Genomic DNA, 24,973 nt, shown 5'->3' on the forward strand with positions numbered 1-24,973 from the left:
CTCCTGTGAAGCCACCCAGACCCTGTTTTTCATTTCAATTTTAGATACTCTTTGCTTAATTTGCTCTGTTTTTAGGACGATTCTCCAAGATAAATAATAATTGCTTTTAGCTTATCCCAAAGTCTTATTTGGAGCTGATTTTGAGGCAGAATTGCTATGCACACAGGTTCTGGTACCAGATTGAACTGTAGAGCAGCTAAGGTGGGCATTAGAACTTGTCACAAACCCATGTTAGGCTCCATGCAGATGGCCCTAGCATTTGTATTGTCCCCAAACCCCTCCACCTCCTTGCTTTATTACTTAGTCTCTTACTTCTAGTTCACAGCACAAGGATTCTATCTTCACTTTCAACTTGTCATAACCACAAATATCATTCTTCCCAATCAGAATCAAAATATGAGGGGGAAAAATCACCATGAATCTCTCTAACATCTGCCAACATGGCTTTTAATTCAGTGACACCCACCCTCCACTAGAGCCTTCATGACCATGTTGACCATGTGTTGATCACAACACCTACTGACCTTTGTCACTTGCAAACATTTACCATTTTACATTCTATAAATTTTTTATAGAAAAAAATGATTAGGAGTTGATAAGCCACAAACTGGGAGAAAATATTTGAAAACACATGTAGTAAAATATTTGTACCCAAAATATGAAAAATATAGCATATATAATTCAAATATAAGAAGCCAAACAGATACACAGACTATTTCAAATGCTGGCCAGAATATGGAGCAACAGGGACTCTCATTCATTACTGGTGGGAACACAAAATGGTATACTACTTTGGAAGAAAGTTTGGCAGTTTCTTACAAAATTCAACATACTCTTACCATATGATCTAGCAGTCACATTCCTAAGTATTTACTCAAATGAGTTGAAAACATATGTCTACAGGAAAACCTGTACAGGAATGTTTATAGCAACTTTATTCATAACTGCCAAAAATTAGGAGCAACCAAGATGCCCATCCACAGGTGAATAAATCAGTAAATTGTGGTACATCCATACAATAAAATATTCAGCAATAAAAAAGAAATGAGCTATCAAGCTACAAAAAGACATGGAAGAATCATAAATGTATATTACTAAGTGAAAGAAGTCTGAAAACTACATATTGTGTAATTCCAACCATATGTTATTCTGAAAAAGGCAAAATTATGGGGACAGAAAAAAGGTCAGTGGTTGCCAGGCATTGAGGTTGGGGTGTGGAGAGGATGGATAGGGTGAAGCACAGATGATATTTAGGGCAATTAAACTTTTCTGTACGCTACTGTAATAGTGAATGCACAACATTATACATTTGACAAAACCTATAAAACTGTACAACACTAAGAGTGAACCTTAATGGACTTGAACTAAAAATGATAATAGAATATCAATAATAACAAATATATCATGTCAGTGCAACATGTTAATAATTGGGGAATGTAGGAGGTAGTATTTGATGAAAGGTTTTAGGAGAATTCTATACTTTCTGCTCAATTTTTTTGGAAACCTATACCTGCCTTAACAAATAGTCTATTAATTTTTTTTAATGGCAATGAAGTTTAAAGCACAGAAATTTAATCAAGAATACATATGAGATCTATATTTTTAAAACTTTAACATTTTATTAAAATAATCTGTTATAGAAGATGATTTTAATAATAGAAAGACATTCCATAGTCTTGGATAAAATGGTTCAGTACTGTTAAGACATTAATTCTTTACAGATTATAGATTCAATGCCATCATAACTAAATTTTAATTGGATTTTGAGGTAGTTAAATGTACTTTAATATTAATTTGGAGGACTAAAAATCAATGGAAAGCTGAGTCATCCTTAAAAGAGAATAATAAAGAGAAGGAACTTGCTCTATCACATAATAAGATGTATTTTAAAGCTGTGGTAATGAAAACAGTTTGAAACAGAAATCAACCTGTGGAACGGAGTAGAGAGCTCAGAGACATACCCACGTGGATATGGAAATCTAATAGATGAGGGGGGGGAAGCACTGCAAATCAATAAGAAAGAACAATTTGAATAATCAAAATTAAGGATTCTTCTTTAAAAGAGATATCATGGAGATAGTTAATAGATAATGAGCAGAAAAGGAGAAGATACTTGCAATATCTAAAACTGGCAAAGAATTTATACTACTGTATATGGAAAATCAACATAAAACAACAAAATATAGAAAAATGGATAAAGATTATGAGCGGTCATTTCAGAAGAGAAAACATACAAAAATGACTAGCCTATGACAAGATGCTCAAAATCATTGGTGATCACCCAAATGCAAATTAGCACAATGCAATACAATTCTGCACCTATTACACTGGAAAAATAAGAGAGCTGGGAAGTACCAAGTATTCACAGGAAAGTGGAATGTTGGTGGATATAGATGGGTGCTGCTTAGTCTGGACTTATGTAGCCAAAGTAAATATATGCATATCCTGTGACCCTGAAAATTTCTTTCTGGGGATGTTTACCCAGTAAATTCCCACACAGTCCACGAGTTTGTCCACGGGCTGTCTATGCTGGCGAGGAGTTGAAGGCAACCTAGATGTTCATCACTGAGAAAATGAATAAAAAATAATTGTGGTAGTTGTACCCCATGGAACAGCATGTTTCCAGTGCCCAGCTGTTGAAAGTGAGGGTCAGATGTATACATAGCACCACATGGATGGATCTTAAAAACACAGTGCTATTGAAAAACAGTAGGGAACATGAACTATATAACATAAAACCAGGTATGTAAATCTAAAATGCATGTATAGAAAACAATAACAATTTTTCAAGAGCATATTTCTACAAGGAAACAAAGTAGACAAGAAGGGGCACCCCATGGAGCAATGTGATGGTGCTCTGCACGGAGGACGATCACTCAACCCTCTGCCCCTGAGGCTGCACCAGTACCATGGAGTGACTGGCCTTTTACAAGTTAGATTTTAAAATCAGTACCATACTTATCAGTACCATGTGAGGTGCTTTAGAGGCTGTGTCGGTAACCTTCCCAATAATGCCCACTTTGCAGAGGCAGCAGTTAAAGCTCTGGGCAGTCCAGTGACTTGCCCACGGTGTACAGTAGAAAGCAGGAACTTGAAGCCAGGCCTTTGTGCTGTCTTTATGCCATACTGAAACCCATTGGAAGGCGGAAAGGCCCAGCTACTTATGTCGAGTCCATGCACTGGGTACCTATGAAGAATCTGAGGACCAGGCTGCAGTCACCAGCTGTGACATCAGGAAGCCCAGAGGGGGCCTCTCCGTCTTCTCCTTCCTGGAACAACTGGGGTAGAAGAGAGGGCACTGGCACACTTTTCCCTGAAGGACTTGGCAGTTTTGTCCAATTCTGAGACACTGTGCTGGGTTCCTTTGCGTTGAGCTCTGGCTGACTGTACGAGTGGCTGGGACTTCTTCTTCGGCTTCGGTGTGCTCTTTCTGACTCTTCAAGGGCAGAGACAATGTGCAGTCTCTCCATACAACCCAAACAGCCCACACAACAAAGAGGAGATGTCTGGGTATTAGTTATGTTCCAACTGAAGTCAAATGCAATGCTGATATCCATCACATTAGTTTGGTAGACCCCTTGATTTGAAAGTGATTTGTGTCTGCCTGAAAGAAATCAGGTTGTGAAAAAATAAAAATCATAATTACAAAGGGACTGTGCCTCATGGCAGTATTATCTACAGGTGATTCACTATAGCATCCCTGGTGAATGTGGGCAGAGTGGACACACATTATGAGCCAACAGAGTCTGGGCTGGCCACCAAATGTCTTAGAATCCCACAGCCGAGAGGTGTAAGAGCCCCTTGGCTCTTGACAGCTACCACCAAGACTATGGCAAAGAGTATGGGCCTTGGAGTCAAGATGGCCCTAGGTTCAAACTCCAGCTTAACCTCTAACTGTGGGACCTTGAGCAAGTATCTTTGTTCTTTAAGCCTTAGTTTTATTATCTGCAAAATGGGGATAATAGTACATTCCTCAAAGGACTATTATGACAATGCTCTGCAATTGTGAACGGAAAGTATATAACAGAGTACCCGGAACCCGGTAAGCACACGATTATGTTCATTATTTTTGTGGTTAGAATTATGAACAAATCTCCAAGAATGGAGCCACCCTTGGCAATGTAAGCAATACTTTGTATAGCAAAGTAGAAATAAACTCGATAATCTCTGTTTAAGTGGGCAGAAAACACAGTGGCTTACTCGGGGTCACAGCCAAACACAAAAGAATTGGTTACAGTTCATCTTTAATTCATTCACACACTGAAATGTTTTACCTACACAGAAAATATTTTTGTATGTTAAGTTTCCCTAGTATTTTTTTCTGGAGGGTGCTTTTGTAAAACAATTTAGAATAGTACATTCTTAGATTTAGGAAGGAATATTCATAGAAGTCATCCAGCTGGACCTTTTCCAATTTGGGAAATCTTTTTCAAGCATCTCCCCAGCCCTACCCTGGCAAACAGTGAATCAGGTTCTGCTCAAATAACTGCAGCCACAGGGAATTTGTGGCTTTGGCAGACAGTTTTTGCAAGTTACTACAGTCCTCCTCATGGTCAGCTCTTTCCCCCTAAAACCATCAGCATCAACATCAAAAGTCTGTACTCAGTGGACAAGACTCTAGGTCCCATGAGAAATGAGCCCAGGTTGTGGTTCACTGCCACATTCAGAGTGTCGTGGAACCTAAGAGATAGCCAGAGATATCTGTTGGATGGATGGATGGATGGATGGATGGATGGATGGTAGATAGGTGAATGGGATGCCCTCTCTGGGTGCTATAGAATAAGTTACACATATATTCCCCCATCATACTGAATCTAAGGCATGCAATAATGCACTTCTATCTAAATTGAAGATTTGGGGAGATTTTATGGGAGATAATTATAGAACTGTAAACTATCCTAGGCTTGAGTGTCAGCAATGAAAATCTGCTTTAAAGTGAATTACCCACTGATGACAGGAGTATGAGTAGCGGTCAGATGAAAAACAGTCTCGTTCACTCTCAAATATTAACACTAACAAGTGCCTGAGAAATAATTATTAAGAATTGCATCCATTTTCAAATGATATCACTTATCATGCATTTTGAATTTAGTATAATGCCTCAGATCTTAATAGAAATATATGTCATTCTGAATTAGTTACGAGGACAAACTTTGGACAGAATCTGTTTATACTTTCCCAAAATGTGTACTTACTCATTAACACCATGGTCTCTTTCTCAAATTATGTCATTGGATGTATTAATTGTTATATCTCAGAACAAGGTTGTTGATAGTGTTCACATTACAAATAAATAAGTGCATTCACCTTTACTAATAAAGACGGCAACTCACCTTTCTCCAAACTGCCATATCTTGCATTAATTTCTTTTTCTTTTGCAGAATTTCATTTGCTCAAAGTTTCAAGTGACCAAAACTGATGTATTGTTTTCTTTACAGGAGGAGGGGAGAAGCATTAGGTACCTGGTACCCAGCAAAAACCCTGAGTGCAGAATTATAAGTGAAATTTCTCAAAGTAACAAAGGGCTAGGTGAGGGGTTCTTCGCTGATACAACCAGGTCACAAGCCTAAGAAGACTTGTGGGGTGTGGCTGGCTCCCTCCCCAGGACCTGCTCTATTTTGGATCTGGGCTTTGAGGGCCAGGCTGTGCTCCTTCTCCCGACCTCAGGCTCCAGGAATTTGGATCCAGTGGTAGAGACATTGCAGCGATTGCCAGCTTCCTTCCTCTGCTTTCTTGTGATGCAAAGCAGGTTCTGCTCCACTTTTTAAATGAAAAGAGGAGCACATTGCTGCTGGAGACCCACAGAACAGAATCAAACAAGGAAACGCAGCAGTCTGATACAAGAGTCCGTGAGTAAGCAGCCCACCATGGTGCACCATGCAGGGGATGTAGTCGAGGGGAGCCCAGGGACATGAAGGGTCTGATGGCTGAGTGTCCTGGAGGGAGGTGATAGGAGCTGCAAGAGCACTGAGACTTGGTCATTTCATAAAGGACTGGGCTGGGCTGCGCTCCCTCCAAATGCGCACAAGGGAAAGGCATCCACATACACACACGTCCCACCCAGATCGGACGCAGTCATGAAAGCACTGCCTCTGGGCTTGGCTGCAAGCAGCAAGAGGTGGAAAAAAGAGGGTGCTTTTCACCCTGGGACTTTATCTGAAGGGAACACCACTGAGCCCAGTGGCCTTACTTGCAAACTTCTCATAGGAAGTGAGTTTGGACTGGAACTCTCACACCAGTCATGGCTGATACCCACGTCAGACAACTTAGCAAAAATGGCTGTGGCAGAGTCACTGAAACCACTTTGCACTTTGCACTAATTTCCAGGAGGGGCTATTTCGGTCCTAGGAGTAATGTTTGTATAATTCTGCTCTCTGTTAAAGTGGCTTTTTCAATAAAACAATTTATATCACAAGAATTCTTACATTCTAGGTATGATTAGCTCATGTATCAATATTTTAAGGAGTGTTTATAATCTCAGTATTTTATATACCACTCACAGAACACCGGGACTGGAGTCAGGAGCCTATCGCATTCCTCGTGTGTTTTCTTAAATGATTCCCTGAGCTCTCTATACCTCATCATCTCTGTATTTGAATATAACAACAGCTACCTTGTAAGATTGTTGTAATGATTAACTGAGAAAATACAAATTTCTTTTTTTAACATATGATTTATCATCATCATCATCATCATCATCATCATCGATGACAGACATAGCACAGCTCTCAGCAAATACCAAGGGAAACCAGTAGGATGTACTTCTTGCATTTCTTTTGCAGCATATGGTTGCTTCTTATCTGACCAGGACCTGACCAAGGTCACACGTCTAATAAGGGACAGAAGCAGGCCTAAAAAATCCAGGCCACTGACTGACAGTTTTGTTTCACAGCGAGTGTTCCTAATGTGGACACACAGGAGCTGGGGACCGGCTGGGACTGGGAGCGGGTGCGCGGCTGCTAAATGAACGCCTCCCTCCAGCCTTCTCACCCCCCGCACAGAGCAGGACGTCCCAGGTCTGGGTAGGATGTGCCGGTCTCTGGTCTCACCCTGCAACTCTTCCCTCTGAATGCAGGACCCCCTGCCCCCATGCGACCTCCCCTGCTCTCTCTCTTCCTCCCCTCCTGTCTCCGCGGAGGAAACTGCGACCTCCGCTCCTGGGGACCTGACTGGTGCAGGCGAGCTTGCACTCGGCCTCTGCCAGAGCGTGGCTGCAGACACGAATGGAACGAACCTTGTCATTTCTCCCGCCGGCATGACCACCCCTCGAGATCCTGCAGTTTAACAGTGGCGGGCAGCGGGCAGAGACCCTGGGTTACACTGTCCACAGTAAGAGGCTGCTGGCTTGGCTCACCGCACCCCTGGCCTCCGCGCTCAGCCCCCGCTTCTCATGCTGGGCACCAACCGGAGGGGGACTGCTTGGCAGAACTGTAACAGGAGGCATTTAAACTTTGGGTCGTGGTTACCCTTGACTTTTAAGGTTCCTTTTCAACCTTGGATTCCATTCCAATTTTTCAGTTTCATTTCACAAGCCCTTTACAGTGCTTACTAGGTGCCAGGCTGTGTTCCAAGCACCTAACAATTTTACTTTAATTGTCACAACAATCCTATTGAGATAGGCAGTTATATCATCATCCTTATATTAGAGATGAGCAAATAGGCACAGACACTTTAAGCAACTTGCCCAAGGCCACACAGCTAGTGAGTGGCAGAGTTGAGACATAAGCCCAGGCTGTCTGCCTCCGGAGCCCAGCTCTTGACCAAACTGCTTTCACAAATCTGTGACTTGCGCCCGTGCCATCTCTACCCACATATCTTTATGATTATGTAGTTTACAACAATTCTACCAGCAGAGGCAAGACTCTCATGAATGCTACGTCAGACACACCTGGTCTACACTCAAGGCCTTGTCTTAATGCCTGGCTGTGGTATTATTAACTACCAACTGCAATGCTAACACACTCATCCACATAATATTTTTTTCTCTATCTTAAAACGAGTTGTCAATAAAAAAGATGGGAATTACAATGGTGTAAGTTAATATTTTTTAGAAAGTACAAGAACTAATACCAACACAGTCTTGGTAAGAACTTCCTCTGAGCTGGAATCTTGAGCTGGCATGAACAGTTAGCAAGGCCTCAGGCCATGGGTACCAGCCATGCTTCCCACCCCCCTTCATCCACACCCAGTCCCTGTCAAAGCAATTCTCATGATCCTGCTGGATCAATGATAAATGTGTTTTCTCTCTGGGGTCACCAAAAACAAACATAAGTTATGGAGCTTAATTTTTCTTAGACAGTATATCACCAAAGTGGCAATATCCATGGAGTTATTTGTCAGCCACCTTAGACTCAGTGCAACGCAGTTCTCCAAGGACTCCTGAGCTCGCTGTGCGGCAGTGCTGGGCCAGGAACTCAGCATCCAGAGCTAGGAGAGCTCTGAGCACAATCAGGTCCCACAGGACTGAGGCCCATGGAAATAACACTCTAATTCAGGGAAGTAAGTGTATTTATTAAGATCGGTTAGTGCCTTGGCCGGTTTGGCTCAGTGGTTACAGGTGGGCCTATGAACCAATGAGTCACGGGTTCGATTCTGATCAAGGTTACAGTTGGTCCCCAGCCCTGGTCAGGGTCGTGCAGGAGGCAACTAGTCAATGTGGCTCTCTCACATCAATGTTTCTTTCTCTCTCCCTCTCTCTTCTTCCCACCCACTCTATCTGAAGAAAAATGGAAAAATATCCTTGGGTGAGGATTAAAAAAAATGAAAACAAAAAAAAGATTGTTAGTACTGCAGGGCAGAGGGAGAATGATTTAGTCCACTGGCAAATCAGGAAGGCTCCCAGAAGATGACATATGAACGGAGTTATGAAGACCAAATACAAATATGAAAGAGGGGCAGGCATTTCAGCCTAACTTAAATCAGAGTCTCTGAGAGGTCAGGATTAAGAGAAAAGGGACAAATGCTAGTATAGCTATCCTGCAAAGCAAGGTACAATCATGGTAGCTGGTCAACCAAATATGATAATTAGTAGGATTTTCATAAAACCCATTCAAGAATTACCGATGTCAAGAATGTTTAGAAATTCTTCTAGGAATTCCAAAATGGCGGCGGAGTGAACGGAAGCTACACAGACCGTCTCCCAGAACCAAACTGGAATTACAACTAAAACACAGACAAATCGACGGGAAAACCCAACAGAAAAGCAGCTTGTGAGAACCATATAACCAAGGACACTGACTCCATCCTGGTAGGCTTGCGAAGGCACGAACAGGGGCTGGGAGCCCACGGTCGGCAGCTCGGCAGCGGCCTCAGCTGGGAGCAGCGCCCTCGGGTTACACTCCCAGGCGGCCCCACAGCGCAGCCGGGACAGAGGCTAAAACAGCCACAGCCACTCACCTTGGGCTCCGGCAGAGGGAGGGCAGACTGGACTGGAGCTGTGTTGGGACATTCAGGATTTGGAGGGCACTCAGAGTTTTTGCTGAGTTGCTGCCACGCAGGACAGTGGCCACATTGCTCCTTCCCAGGGCTCTGGGGAGAGTCAGCAGCCCCTCCCTCAGAGATCCAACCCCACCCTGTAGGCCACTGAAGTGCTAATTGAGGCTCATTAACAACCAGCATCTGCCCCACCCTCGTGAAATCGCCTTATGCTGAGCACCTGAGGGAGTTTTTCAAACAACTGACAACCCAAAATCCATCAAGTAACCTCAACTGCTAGCCTCCAGGCAAAAAGCTAGAGGATAACAGTACCTTTCCTGGGCTAGCAACTTTAACCAGGAAAGTAAGACTTGACAGTGGTGTTTAATGTGGGTCCTCCCTCGCTCATCTAAACCCAGGAGAGGGAGCCATAAACAGCAGAACACCAACACCCACAGGGAAACCTCGACAGGCTCCAAAGGCCACTGTGATAGCCAAAATGGTGAAACACAGAAACCAAATGAAAGAGCAAGAGACCTCCACCGAAGATGATATCAATGTGGAGCAGTTAGACATGTTAACAGAGCTAGAATTCAAAGCCATGATCTTGAGAAAGGTCAACAGCAGCCCTGGCTGGTTTGGCTCAGCGGTTGGAGCGTCAGCTTGCGGTACAGAGACCCGGGTTCGGTTCCCGCTAAGGGCACGTACCTCGGTTGCAGTTTGTCCCTGGCCCTGGTTGGTCGTGCGGGTGGCAGCCACTCGATGTGTCCCTTCACATCGATGTTTCTCTCTCTCTGTCTCTCTTCCTCTCTCTCCCACCCGCTCTATCTGAACAAAAAATAGAAAAATGTCCTCGGGTGAGGATAAAAAATAAAAACAATAAAAAGAAAGCTCAACAGCATGAGTAAGGACATAGAGACGCTGAAAATAAGCCAATTGGAAATTAAAAACCATCAAGAAGAGATAAAAAATGACATATCAGAAATGAAAAACACCTTGGAAGGTTTAAAAAGCAGAGTAGAGGAAACTGAGGACCAGATCAGTGAATTAGAAGATAGGGTAGAAAAAATCAACCAATCAGAAAACCAAAAGGAAAAAACAATTAAAAAAACAGGAGGACAGTTTAAGAGAACTGTGGGACAACTGGCGTAATAATATTCGCATCATATGAGTCCCCAAAGAAGAATAAAACGAGCAAGGGTTAGAGAATATATTCAAAAAAATAGTGACAGAAAACTCCCCTAATTTGGTGAAGAAAGAAGGCATTCAAGTTCAAGAAGCACAGAGAGTCCCAAGTAAGAAGAACCCAAACAGGCCCACACCAAGACACATAGTATTTAAAATGCCAAAAATTAAAGACAAAGAGAGAATCCTAAAAGCAGCAAGAGATAAGCAACAGGTTACCTACAAAGGAAACCCATAAGGCTCTCAGCTGACTTCTCACAAGAAACACTACAGGCCAGAAGGGAATGGCATGAAGTAATCAAGGTCATGAAAAACAAGGATCTGATCCAAGACTACTCTACCCAGCAAGGCTGTCATTCAAAATAGAAGGTCAAATAAAGAGCTTCTCAGACAAAAAAAAAAAAGGCTAAGGGAATACATTAGCACTAAACCAGCACTGCAAGAAATGTTAAAAGGACTGCTGTAATTAGCAGGAGAAATGGGAAGAAAAATAGAACCACGCTAAAGAAAAATGGCAATAAATAAGTATATAACAATAATCACCTTAAATGTAAAAGGATTGAATGCTCCCATAAAAAGACACAGAGTAGCTTATTGGATAAGAAAGCATGACTCATCTATATGTTGTTTACAAGAGACCCACCTCACAACAAAAGAGTCACATATGTTGAAAGTGAAAGGATGGAAAAAAATCTTCCAAGCAAACGGAAAGGAAAAAAAAGCCAGAGTAGCAATACTCATATCTGATAAAATAGATTTCAAAATGAAGGCCATAACTAGAGAAAAAGAAGGCCACTACATAATATTGAAAGGATCTATCCAACAGGAACATATAACCTTGATAAACATATATGTACCCAATATAGGAGCACCAAAATATATTAAAAATCTTCTGGAGGACTTCAAAGGAGAAATCAACAGCAATACAATCATAGCAGGGGACTTCAACACCCCTCTGACACCACTGGATAGATCCCCTAGACAAAAAATTAGCAAGGAAACAGAGACTCTAAATGAAGCACTAGACCAAATGGATTTAATAGATATCTACAGAGAATTACACCCCAAAACTACAGAATACACATTCTTCTCAAGTGCACATGGGACATTCTCAAAGATAGACCACATGATAGGACACAAACTAAATCTCTACAACTTCAAGAAGACTAAAATCATATCAAGCATCTTCTCATATCACAATGACATGAAACTAGAAATCAATTGCAACAAGAACATGCAAAGACATTTCAACACATGGAGGCTAAATAGCATGTTGTTGAACAATGAAGGGGTTACCGAGGAGATCAAGGAAGAAATTAAAAATGTCCTGGAAACCAATGAAAATGAACACAAAACAACACAAAATTAATGGGATGCAGCAAAAGCAGTTCTGAGAGGGAAGTTCATAGCACTACAGGCCTCCCTCAAGAAACAAGAAAAATTTCTAATTGAATGTCTAACCTCACAACTTAAAGAATTAGAAAGCAAACAAAAAGAAATCCCCAGAGCAAGTAGAAGAAAGGAAATAGTAAAGATCAGAGCAGAAATAAATGACATAGAGACCAAAAAAAAAAAAAAAAACAATTCAAAGGATCAATGAAACAAAGAGCTGGTTTTTCGAAAAGATAAACAAGATTGATGGATCCTTAGCTAGACTCATCAAGAAACAAAGAGAGAGAACCCAAATACACAAAATCAGAAATGAAAGAGGAGAAGTAACAACCGACACCACAGAAAAAGATTGTTAACAGCTACTATGAACAACTATATGGCAACAAATTCGACAATGGACAAATTTCTAGAAACACACAGTTTCCCAAAACTGGACTGGGAAGAGATAGAAAACTTGAACAGACCAATAACAACTGAGGAAATTGAAGAGGTAATCAAGACTCTCCCAGCAAACAAAACCCCAGGCCCAGATGCTTCACGGGGAAGAGTTTTACCGAACATTCAAAAATGAACTAACACCCATTCTCCAGAAACTATTTCAAAAAATTCAAGAAGAAGGAAGACTTCCAAACACGTTCTATGAAGCCAGCAGAATTCTAATTCCAAAACCAGAAAAAGACACTACAAAGAAAGAAAACTACAGGCCAATATCCCTGATGAACATAGACGCCAAAATCCTGAACAGAATACTAGCAAATCGGATCCAGCAATACATCAAAAAAATTATTCACCACGACCAACTGGGATTCATTCCAGGGATGCAAGGCTGGTACAATATTCGCAAATCAACAAATGTGATACAGCACGTAAACAAAATGAAAAATAAAAACCACATGATCATATCAATAGATGCCGAAAAAGCCTTCCACAAAATCCAGCATCGATTTCTGACAAAAATGCTCAGCAATGTGGGAATAGAGGGATCATATCTCGACCTAATAAAGGCCATATATGAAAGACCTACAGCCAACATCATACTCAATGGGCAGAAACTAAAAACATTTCCATGAAGAACAGGAACAAGACAGGGATGTCCACTTTCGCCGCTCTTATTTAACATAGTACTGGAAGTCTTAGCCATAGCAATCAGACATGAGGAAAAATTAAAAGGGATCCAAATTGGAAAGGAGGAAGTGAAACTGTCATTATTTGCAGATGACATGATATTATACATAGAAAACCCTAAAGACTCCATCAAATAGCTACTAGACTTAATAAATCAATTTGCAAAAGTAGCAGGATACAAAATTAATGTCAAGAAATCAACGGCATTCTTATACACCAATGATGAACTCACAGAAAGAGAAACCAAAAAAACAATCCCATTTACCATCACAGCATAAAAATTAAGATACCTAGGAATAAACTTAACCAAAGAAGTAAAGGACCTATTTGCAGAAAACTACAGGACATTGAAAACAGAAATAGAGGAAGATATAAAAAAGTGGAAGCACATACCTTGTTCATGGATTGGAAGAATTAACATCATTAAAATGTCCATACTACCCAAAGCAATCGGTAGATACAATTCAATCCCCATCAAAATACCAATGACATATTTCACAGAACTAGAACAAATACTTCAAAAGTTCATATGGAACCAAAAAAGTCCCCGAATAGCCACAGCAATTTTGAAAAAGAAGGAGAGTAGGTGGGATCACAATACCAGATATCAGGTTATGCTACAAAGCAACTGTAATCAAAACAGCCTGGTACTGGCACAAGAACAGGCATATAGACCAGTGGAACAGAACTGAAAACCCAGAAATGGACCCAAGGCAATATGCTCAATGAATATTTGACAAAGGTGTCAAGAGCATACAGTGGAGTAAAGACAGCCTCTTTAATAAATGGTGTGGGAAAACTGGACAGCTACATGCAAAAAAGTGAAACTAGACCATCAACTTACACCATACACAAAAATCAACTCAAAATGGGTAAAAGACTCATGAATCCATAAAAATTCTAGAAGAAAATGTAGGCAACAAAATTTCGGACATCATACGGAGCAGAATTTTCACTGATACATCACCTAAGGCAACAGAAATAAAGGAAAAAATGAACACATGAGACTACATCAAACTGAAAAGCTTCTGCACAGCAAAAGAAACAATCATCAAAATGGAAAGGCAAACCACTGTTTGGGAGAATATCATTGCCAATGATGTATCAGATAAGGGGTTAATTTCCAATATATATAGAGTACTCATACAACTCAACAAAAGGAAGACAAAGAACCCAATTAAAAAATTGGCAGAGTAGCTGAATAGATACCTCTTCAAACAGGACATACAAATGGCCAAGAGACATATGAAGAAATGCTCAACATCACTAATCATCAGAGAGATGCAAATTAAAACAACAATGAGGTATCACCTCACACCTGTCAGAATGGCCGCCATCAACAAATCATCAAACAAGTATTGGCGAGGGTGTGGAGAAAAAGGGACTCTAATACACTGCTGGTGGGAATGCAGACTGGTGCAGCGCTGTGGAAAACAATATGGTGTTACCTCAAAAAAATAAAAATTGAACTTCCATTTGACCCAGTGATCCTGCTTCTAGGAATATACCCTAAGAAGCCTGAAGCACCAATCAGAAAGAATATATGTACCCCCATGTTCATAGCAGCACTATTTACAATCGCTAAGATCTGGAAACAGCCCAAGAGTCCATCAGTAGACGAATGGATAAAAAAGCAGTGGTACATATACACAATGGAGTACTACGCAGCTGTAAGAAAGAAAGATCTCTTATCCTTTGAGACGACATGGAGGGACCTGGAAAGTATTATCCTAAGTGAAATAAGCCAAGCAGAAAAAGGCAAATACCACATGATCTCACTTATATATGGAATATAATGAACATAACAGTCTGAGGAATAATGTAGACCCAGAAACATGGAAGTAGGGCACAGACTGACATCCGTCAGAAGAGAAGGTGGGGGGGCTGGGAAGAGATAAACCACAGAACTTATATGCATGTATACATGTCCAATGGACATGGACAACAAAGCCGGGGACGGGGCGGGTGTGGGGTGAGGAGGGTGGTGCCAGTGGGGTAAAAAACAAGAAACATCTGTAACAAACAAACAAACAAACAAACAAAAAAGAATGTTTAATAGTCAAACTCTGGGAACATAATCCCCCTTCTTTTTCTCTTGCTCACAAACTACTTTATTGTCTTTCGGGGTCATGATTAATTATTATGAACAGGAATATGCCGCTTACAGTTCTAGTTAACAGAATACCACTGTAGTTTGGTTTGCCCCAAGATAGCTCAGGGAATCATGTGTGTGCTACTTAAAACAACCCACCAGTGCCCACCACCTGCCCTAGTCCAGTCTTTCTTTTTTTTTTTTTTTTATCCTCACCCGAGGACATTTTTCCATTTTTTTTCAGATAGAGCGGGAGAGAAAGAGAGAGAGAAACATCGATGTGAAGGGACACATCGAGTGGCTGCCACCTGCACGACCAACCAGGGCCGGGGACAAACTGCAACCGAGGTACGTGCCCTTAGCGGGAACCGAACCCGGGTCTCTCTGTACCGCAGGCCGACGCTCCAACCGCTGAGCCAAACTGGCCAGGGCCAGTCTTTCTTTTCAAAGTCAATACAGACCAATACAGCAATTCTATAAATTAGCATTAACGCATGTTTCGGGGTCTTGGGGCATTGTTTCTGTTTAATCAACAGAAAGGTCTGTCCAAGTTTGCAGTTGGACACATGAGCAATGTCTTCTCACTGTGTATCCAGCCAATACGTGACAACCAGGAACTTTGTCAGGATTCCCACCTGCTGGTCAGACAGACACAGCCTGAGACTCAGAACAGACACCAGCAATATCACCAAAGGGTGTCTTTTGTGTTCACCACATGAAACGCATGATTTCCCAATACTCTGATTTCTAGGGATTTCCATTGCTTTTCCAGGTAAATTCATAAAGGACACTTTATCATTTCTCTCAAGCATGAGAATGCTGCTAGGAACTGAGGCCTGGAGATGGAGCTGGCCTGGCCCCTGGGAGAGGTTCTGTTTGATGATGTGTGTGGATTTCACTTTTACAGTTATTATGTCATTTGATCCTCATAGAAACTACATGCAATCGCCAGGCCTCCGTTAATAACCCCCATTTTACAAATGACACAAGAGGTTAACAGTTTGGCAAAACTCAGCTCACCCAATGAACAAGTGGCAGAGCCAGGATTCGTTTCCGATTGTCTGACTCTGAAGCCTGTGTTCTTTCCCCATCCCTCAGCCCCACTCACAGCCAGTGGGCAGTCGCATGACTATGTATGCACCTTGCCTTCTCTAGTTTTCATCTGAGGTATCCTGTTCATCTCTCAGACCAACCAAACCCTTAAACTTAACCCTCTTTTAATTTGCAGACAGTTATAACATCAGCATCACAAAGATGGTTCTTGTAGTTTGAGAATTTTATGTACATTAACCGTACACAGTCAGGACCCATTAGAGGCAGTGCTACATTCAAGAAGTTCAGTTTAGCAAGTGTATTAAAAAGGTGTGCAGTCTCCACGCTGGCCTTGCAAATGAGTTCAAAGGCTGATCTGCAGCAAGATCCATGAAAATACCATTTCTTCTTCGATTACTTTCTTCTCCCTCTGCGCCCATCCAAGGGACCTCTCCTCAAACCCTCCCCACCTCCTTCAGGACATTCCTGATCTCCTGCAGCCTCATGGTTTCCCCCGCCTCCCTCCCTGCTCAGCAGCCCAGTAGAGCCACCTCACCCCTGTCCCGCAAGAAAGAGGGCTTTCTAGAAGCAGGAGGTCGGGGTGGGGAGGGCAGGAGCCTGCATCAACAGGGCTCTCTTTCAAGGGCTCCTGGAGAGGAGCACTCACATCAGTCACTTTTGTCCCGTCACCAACAAGGACCTAGGAAATGCAGCGCAGTGAGGCAAAATAGGAGGCCTTGTGTCCCGTGGTGCTTTGTGTCCACGTTCATTCCAAAAGGAAAAGGATCCCAAGCCGGGGAGCAGAGTGCTCCTAGCCCACCTGTCCTTCACCTGTGGGCAGGAGGGCAGTGAAGTGCCACCTCTTACGTTCCAGTGACACGGAGCAAGTTCATTCATTTGCCTGAGCCCAGCTCCCTCGCCTGTAAGTGGGGATCATAATTCCCAGAGCTGTTGACAGGATTAAGTGTGATCATGAATGCAGAGCATTTGGTCAGTCTGGGAACACCATCAACCTTCACGACTTCCCGTTCTGGCGACGTACGCTCCCACGGCATCTAGGAAGCTCTTCCTGTGTGCAGTGGGCAGGCAGAGTAGGCTCAAGCAGAGAAAAAATTTCTCAACCAATTTATTCTGCTACTTTAATGTATCCAGCTGAAAAAAAAACAACAACAACAGTTGGTCCCCTGGCCCAGCCCTAAGGTCCCACTACAGTATAGACCACTGAAATGACTCCATTTGCCCCAGCAGACAGTGTTTCACAGGGACATGATTGATTCTATAGGTACATATGACCTCCTCAGTAGAGGGCAATCTTATGAGTATTTTTTTATTCATTTCTTTTCTCACTAAAATAAAAGGCAAGCATTGGAGTTAAGCTATAATTCATGAGCTATATATGTCCCGAGACCATTTTTTACAGTTGTAGATTCTAAGAAGTAGCTTTGGTAGTAAAAGGTTTAGGGACGAGTGAAATCTGTCCTCAACTGCTTTCTGTGCCTGGCTGGGCCCTGGCAGGGGTACATTCTAGGTGCCCAAGACCCTCCAGAGAACTTTGGCCAAGCAAGTCAGAGCCCGCTGCTGCCTCCCGGCCTGGCCTCTGTGGCACGAAGGGTGTTGGAGCGGATGGACCCCCAGACCAGTCAGAGCACATTCCGACAGGTGTCCTGAGAGAGCTGGCCTGGGCAGGGTGGTGCAGAAAGAGGGTACAGATCATGTATCTCCAGGGAGATGTGTGGACAGCCACAGGACTGCGCCTAAGAGGAAGGAGTGACGAGGGAGACAAGGAAAGGGCCGTGTTCCAGAGCCAGCCTGCACAGGAAGGGCCCTGGCTGCTGGGCGAGCCCAGCCTGCATGTGTCAGGAGCGGGACGCTTGGGATACTCAGCTGTGTTCCAACTCAGCAGCAGGCAAGGCCTCGCTCCGGCCACAGAAACCGCAGTTGTGAATGACAGTGGAAAAAAATCCACTGTTGATTATGGAGGGAGGGAAGGAAGCAACCTCCTGTATAAGCAGTAAATAAAAAGAAGCCCAGCTGTCATCCAAGAAGGTGGAAACTATCGACTCTCAAAAGCTTATTATTTCTCAACCTGCTTATAGGCTCTCACTGACATTAATAACACAAGCTGTCTGCAAGGTTTCAGGGAGTGGGGGATGGGAGGCATTCTTACCTTTCCTCTGTGTTTCTCCAATTGAAAGCATAGTTTTAATGCATCCTAATGTCACTCAGGCTTGTGACGTGCAGTCGTGAAGATGGATTTTAGGCCCTGTACGAGATATATTGACCATTTGACACCCTGGCCACTGTCTATTAGTATCACTTGTGAATTTCCCCATAAATTGGTTGACTTTGTACACATTTGAACCCTCATCACCCTGAACACCAGACCTGCAGTTTCCCAGTCCTCTCTACTCTAGCACCGGTCAACATTTCTGAATCAAGAAATTAAGGAAAAATAGCCTCTGGGAGGTCCGTAGCTTCTCTATTCAACTTAATCACAGCCTGATTTCTTTTGATCCAGGCGAATTCCTGCACTATTTAGCTATGAGTTTACCAAACTGGCTCTATGAGGTAGATGTGCTTTATGAAACAAGAGCAAAGCTGCTGGGGCCGCATTTCAGTGCAACGTGCAAATGGAGTTGTGCTAACTACCCTCTCACACCATCGTCAATTCATCCAAATGCCTTTTGCACAGACCAGTGACAGAGTTCATGCATGCTGTTTAACCCACACTACCCAGCTCCAGCCAGGGCTCCGAGACGGAGCTGGCCTGCACCCTGTTTGTGCAAGCGAAGACACCGTTTTCCCCTGCTTTGTGGAACAGGTCTCCTGGTGGGCCAGCTGCAGCCTGCAGCCAGCCAACCTCAGGGAGCCCAACGGCAGCAGCCAGGCCAAGAAGTGGTGTCCAAGCAGAGCACAGGTAGGAGAAAACAGTCCACCTCAGTGAGGCTAATGTCAGGCAACTGTGAAACAGAATAGCACCCATTACTTCTCAGAGGCCACGTGGATGGGTACTTGGGCTGCCTTCAATTGCAGCAGAAGTCTGTCCTCTTGAGAGGCCCTACCCTAGCTAAAATATTTCTGTCTCAGTTCATGCTACTGCAGGACCAAGGTCACAGTTCGCTGCTCTCAACCTATGGACAATTGTCCTCTGAGAAGGAGGAGCAGTTGGTGCAGCTGTGAAGAGCCTGGAGTCTGGGGCCACGCTGCTGGGTTCAAATCCAAGGTTTCTATCTTGGGTAACTGGGTGGATGATGGCTTTGCCAATGACAGTATGTGGCTTTGGACAACCTCTCCAAGACTTGCCATCCCCATCTGTAAAACTGGGAATAACAATAGAACTGGTGGGAAGTTGGTGAGGGTTTGTTAAGCATTAGGAACAGAGCCTAGCACAAAGTATGTGTTTATTAAATAAATAAAGGGCTGGGCAAAAGCCATCCCTTGAGAGGTAATCAGCCTGCTCCTCTCTCTGGAGAGATTTAAATGTAAAGATCATTCCCTGGAAGTTGTCTAAGCAAAGGCTCTGTCAGGCCTAAGGCCCAGCCACTGGGGACATGGGGGTAGGCTGGGGTGGGGTCACATGGAGCAGCCTCTCCCAGCACAGCACTCAGTCTCTTCCAGGGGGCTGGCTGCCTGAGCAGCACATGCCTAATGCTTCCTGGGAAACGGCCCCAGATGGAACCATCTGGAACCAGCTGTAGCACCCCAACTGTTCAGAAAATAATTAAATCTTGGTCTTTAGCAACAACTAGTCGTAAACTTGATTCTACAACTAGTAGGTACTAATAAGCAGGCTACAAAGGCAACTTTGGCAACACCTCAGCACCCTCTAGACTAGAGCGTGTACACAGGAGTCAGCCACACAGTCACTCTCTCTAGCAGATGGGGGTCCAGGGAGCTTGACGCAGGACCAGGGTGGCCCAGCATTTGCTCAGCTGGTGCTTGGAAGAGCCATGTCTTTCCAAAGCACTTGGTGGCAGAGATTCCCCTTCATAGACACGCAGCTCCTGCCATTCACCTGTGCACAGGGCCTCGTCCTCCAGTTCCCCATAATGTACCAAACAGCTGAAGTCAACTACAGTGAGCTCCTTCTCCACCAGCCGGTGTCTAAAGTGCGAGGAGCCCGGGAGCAGTACAGCCCGGAAAGGAGACCAGGTGTCTGCTCCGAAAGGCTCGGGCTGTTTCTCGGTGGTTCCCTCTGCTGTGCAGAGTGTGGAGTAAGCAAAGGCTGGGGAGCTAGGAGACTCCGAGAGGACAGGGAAGAGAAACCCATTTCATGCTTGACATTTCCCTCTGCACTTAGTAAATGGACAAGAGAGTCTAAACCCAAAAATGTTTGGACCAAACCTCCCCCCTGGCAGGTATTTCCTTAAAATGAATATTGCTTTGCCATTTGGTGCTGAGAAAAGATGGAAGACTGAGGGTCGTGTCTAAAAGGCTCTTTAGAGCATGGCCGCACTGCAATGCCATGGTTCTGAAATACCACCATGCTGCCGCCCACCCTGCCTGATGGCCACTCTTATCAGCAAGTGCCAGGCATCCCCATCCTGGCAGATTGGTGTGTGGTGTGGATGCTTTTGTGGGTTCCTAGCAGGCAAGGGAGAAAGGAACCTCAACCACCACCCGGCCCTGCACATCTCCTCTTCCTCATTGGCAGGCTCAGCCCCCTTCAGCTTGTGGGACTAGTGATGTTGTCATCCAGGAAAAAGCCAATGCAACTTAAATCAATGTTTTAGGAACTTTGGCATTTAGAAATCTTGCTATTCCTCCTGCTTTGATTCCATGCAGGACGTATTATGAGTGCTCTGTGAATTTATTCATTTGTTTCTTCAACCAATAATTATTATTAGAGATCAGGTAAGATGGGAATAGAACAATGTCTATTGGATAAGTAAATCTACATTTACAATGTTCTATAGTTCTTGTTCCTGACACCTGCTCATGGCTGCTGCGACCCATGCAGAATGATCTGACCGTCAGCTGTGCAATGGCTGGTGGGTGGGGATGCTCATTTCTCCCAGCATGCACTGCACGGTAGCTGGCACATAATAGAGGCTGAAGTAAAGAGTATGACCCATGCCCCTGTCTTTCCCCACTGAGCCTAAGATTTTGTCTTGGTGGCCAGCCAGCTCTGATATCCCCCAACACTAGGGCCCAGGCCTCGCTGTCCTCCCAGGGAAGGGATCGGGCCTAGAGCTCCCCTGGCAGCCAGCTTTCCCTGGCCTGCTGGGATTGCTCCATATTACCTGCCCTCTTTGCCCCATCACTGGGTCTGGCCACTGCCTCTGCATTCACCAGCAATCCTTGCTGGGTCTCCCTGTCTCTTGCCATCTGTGTCGGCTGCCACCTGTCCCATCATGCACTTCTGAAAACATGCTCTGCCCAGGGGGTTGGACTTGTCCTTGACCAGCCATTTCCTTTGCCCACAAGCTTCCAGCTGCCAATCTGAGACCTATTTATTTATGGGGCAGGATACAATTTATCTGCCCCTAAGTCAAATCCAGCCTGTTGGGTTAGGCCTATGCAGTGTTTTAAAAATTGGAAAATTTTATATGACATCTGGGTTTACAGTATTCATTCAAAGATGGAAAGATCTAGCATAAGAGCCTGGTCCCTGCGTAGCCATAATAAGCCAAGATTATGGTGGCTGTCCCCTTAAGACACATCTTAGTCCCACCATGCCCACATTGCAGGCCTTGTGGTTTAGGCCTTGTGAGGGTATCTTAGAGAATTATGCAACCATCACCACTATCTAATTCTAGAACATTTTAATCAGCTCAAAAAGAAACTCCAACCCCAATGGCTGTCACTTACATCCCCCCTTCCCTCACAGCCCTAGGCAACAACTAGTCAACCTTCTGTCTCTATGGACTTGTCTGTTCTGGATGTTTCATATAAATGATATCAAACAATATGTGGCCTTTTGTGTCTGTCTTCTTTCACTAAACAGTGTTTTGAAAGTTCATCCTTATGGTGGCATATATCAGTACTTCGTTGTTTTAATGACTGAATAATATTCCATTATATGGATATGCTACATTTGTTTAGCCCTCCATCAGTGTATAGACATTTAGGTACCAAGACACTTTTGGCTTGTTTCCACTTTTTTGGTTTCTACAACCATTCATGTGCACATTTTTCTGTGGATACATATTTTCAGTTATCTTGGGTATATACCTAAGACTGAAATTACAGGGTCAAGTGTTAACTCTACGTTTTTCATTTTGAGGAACTACCAGACAGTTTCCTAAGGAACTACACCATTTTACATTCCAAAATATAGAAGGTTTCCAGTTTTTCCATATCCATTGTCAACACTTGTTATTGTCCACTTTTTTAAAGTCCCTCTTTATATTTAATGGTACAAAGTTTCAGTTTAGCATAATAAAAAATTCTCAAGTGAATAGTGGTGATGGTTGGGCAACAATGTGAATGCACTTGCCACTGAATTATACACTTAAAATGGTAAAATTTATGTTCTATATATTTTACTGCAGTTTTTTATTTCTATTCTATTTTATTATTTTATCCTCATCTGAGGATATTTTTCCATTGATTTTTCAAATAGAATGGGAGTGGAGGAGGGAGAGAGAGACAGAGAGAAACATCGATGTGAGAGAGACACATCGATTAGTTGCCTCCTGCATGACCCTGACCAATGCCAGGGACTGAACCTGCAAACAAGGTACGTACCCTTGACTGGGAATCAAATCTGTGACTCTTCTCTAACTGCTGAGCCAAATTGGCCAGGGTTAGTATAGTTTTTTTAAAGTTCTACATGGAGAGAAGGGAGGTAGAAGAGGACAAAGACTACCTTCCCAACTTGTGAGTTATTATAAAGCTTACCTTCAGAAACTGTACAGGTATTCTTTTATTTTGTTAGTTAGGATGCATTCACCTGTTCTGCTCTCCAGCAATGTATTCCTCTGTGCTTTGGCTTCCTCCTCAGGCTGGAGGCAAGGCGACTTCAGCCCATCTGACCTCATAACTGTGTATAACAGCAGCTGTAGGAAGAGAAAGTCCCCATATTTTTGTATTGTAGCCTTCCTAGCTGGTATGAAATGGTGTCTCACTGTGACTTCCGTCTGTGATTTTCTAGTGACTAATGATGTCAAACATCCTTTCAGGTACTTGTTGGCCACTTATATATCTTTCTTGAAGGAATACTTTTTCAGTCCTTTGTCCATTTTTAAATTGGTCATTCATTTTTTTATTGTTGAGTTGTAATAGTTCTTTATATATTCTGGATACTAGTCCCTTATATGTAATTTGTAACTATTTTCTCCCATTTTGTAGGCCGTCTTTTCACTTTCTTAATGGTGTCTTTTGCAGTACAAAATTTTTTAATTTTGATGACACTTAATCTATGTTTTTTTTGTGCTTCTTTTTTTTTTAGCTTTTATTTTTTTTAAAATTTTTTATTTTATTTTATTTTTGTTACAGATGTTTCTCTCTTGTGCTTCTTTAATGTAATACCTAAGAAATCATTTCTTAACCAAGGTCACAAAAATCTGTCTTTGTATTTTCTAAGAGTTTTGGTTCTTATCTTAGGTCTTTGATCCATTTTGAATTAATTTTTGTATATGGTATGAGGTAAAGGTCCAACTTCATTCTTTGCATATGGCTATCCAATTGTCTCAATGCCATTTATTGTTAAATCCCACTGAATTTTCAAAATCAATTGACCATAAATGTATGGGTTTGTTTCTGGATTTTAAATTCTATTCTATATGCATAAATGTTTATACTTTTGCCAGCACCACACAGTCTTGATTACTGTAAATTTTTAGTTTGTTTAGTGTTAGTGTGGCTAGTGACACAGGTTGTAAAAGAATTCACAAAGAAGGAGAAATGCAGGGAGGAAATTTATTTTACTTTTCAAGGGAGGAAAGGGCCAGGTACTGATAGGACAATGCAGGCCCCAAAGAAAGAGTGGATTGATTATACTTTTAAAGAGTGAGCTGTTGCTGTTGCTAAGCAATAAGGAAGGGAGAGGGTTGTGTTAAGTTAGGGGTTCAGCTGTAACCAGATGCTGTGAGTTATCTTGAAAAGTTACAGTTTGTTTGTTTTCCAGGAGGTGGTGAGGCAGATGTACTGAGGACGTGCTGTATCAGCATTTTCCCATGTCTGTAAAACAAGCTTAGAACAAAAGTTATGAAGAGTTCACAGGGCAGGCTGTTTGAAAGGGAGAGAGAAGGGAAGGGGGGAGACCGGATGAATCCTAACTCAACTTTTTACTAACCAGAGACTACTTAGTACAATTATCCTGAAACTGTTAAAACAGCAGGGGAGCAGGGGAAGGAGGAATGCAGCCTTATCTCCTCCTGTGGGTTGAGCAGAGGAGCCAACAATCTCAGGATTTAATTACCAAGTGCTTCTCATAAATTGTGGAAAACCCACAACAAAGAAAAGAAGAAGGCTGTTTTCTGTACTTTTCCTTTAGGAATCAGCAAGTGTGAGTCCTTCCGCTTTGTTCTTTTTCAAGATCATTTTGGCTCTTCTGAGTCCCATGCATTTCCACATAAATTTTAGAATTAACTTAGTTTCTGCCCCCCAAAAAAGCAGCTGAGATTTTGGTAAGGATTGTGTAGAATCTGTAGATCAATTTGAGGAATATGTCTTTCTAACACAATTAAGTGTCCCAGTCCATGACACAGGATCTTTCATTTTCTTTAGTTTTTGTCAATGACGTTTTCCAGTTTTCAGTGAACAACTTTGCACTGCTTTAGTTAAATT

General features: G+C 42.8%; 1 protein-coding gene across 1 annotated transcript in view; it reads left to right on the plus strand.

Annotated features, from left to right (window-relative positions):
* The first annotated feature begins 7,069 nt into the window (after positions 1-7,069).
* SERPINE3 (serpin family E member 3) overlaps positions 7,070-24,973 on the plus strand; it is a 33,238-nt gene continuing 15,334 nt past the window's right edge. Inside the window, 5 exon segments of the mRNA XM_036249808.1 lie at positions 7,070-7,260; positions 7,262-7,336; positions 18,933-19,039; positions 19,042-19,157; positions 20,071-20,408. Coding sequence (XP_036105701.1) covers positions 7,070-7,260; positions 7,262-7,336; positions 18,933-19,039; positions 19,042-19,157; positions 20,071-20,408 — 827 coding nt within the window.

Source organism: Molossus molossus, unplaced genomic scaffold (genome assembly GCF_014108415.1).
Source record: "Molossus molossus isolate mMolMol1 unplaced genomic scaffold, mMolMol1.p scaffold_m16_p_9, whole genome shotgun sequence".
NCBI classification, from domain to species: Eukaryota; Metazoa; Chordata; class Mammalia; order Chiroptera; family Molossidae; genus Molossus; species Molossus molossus.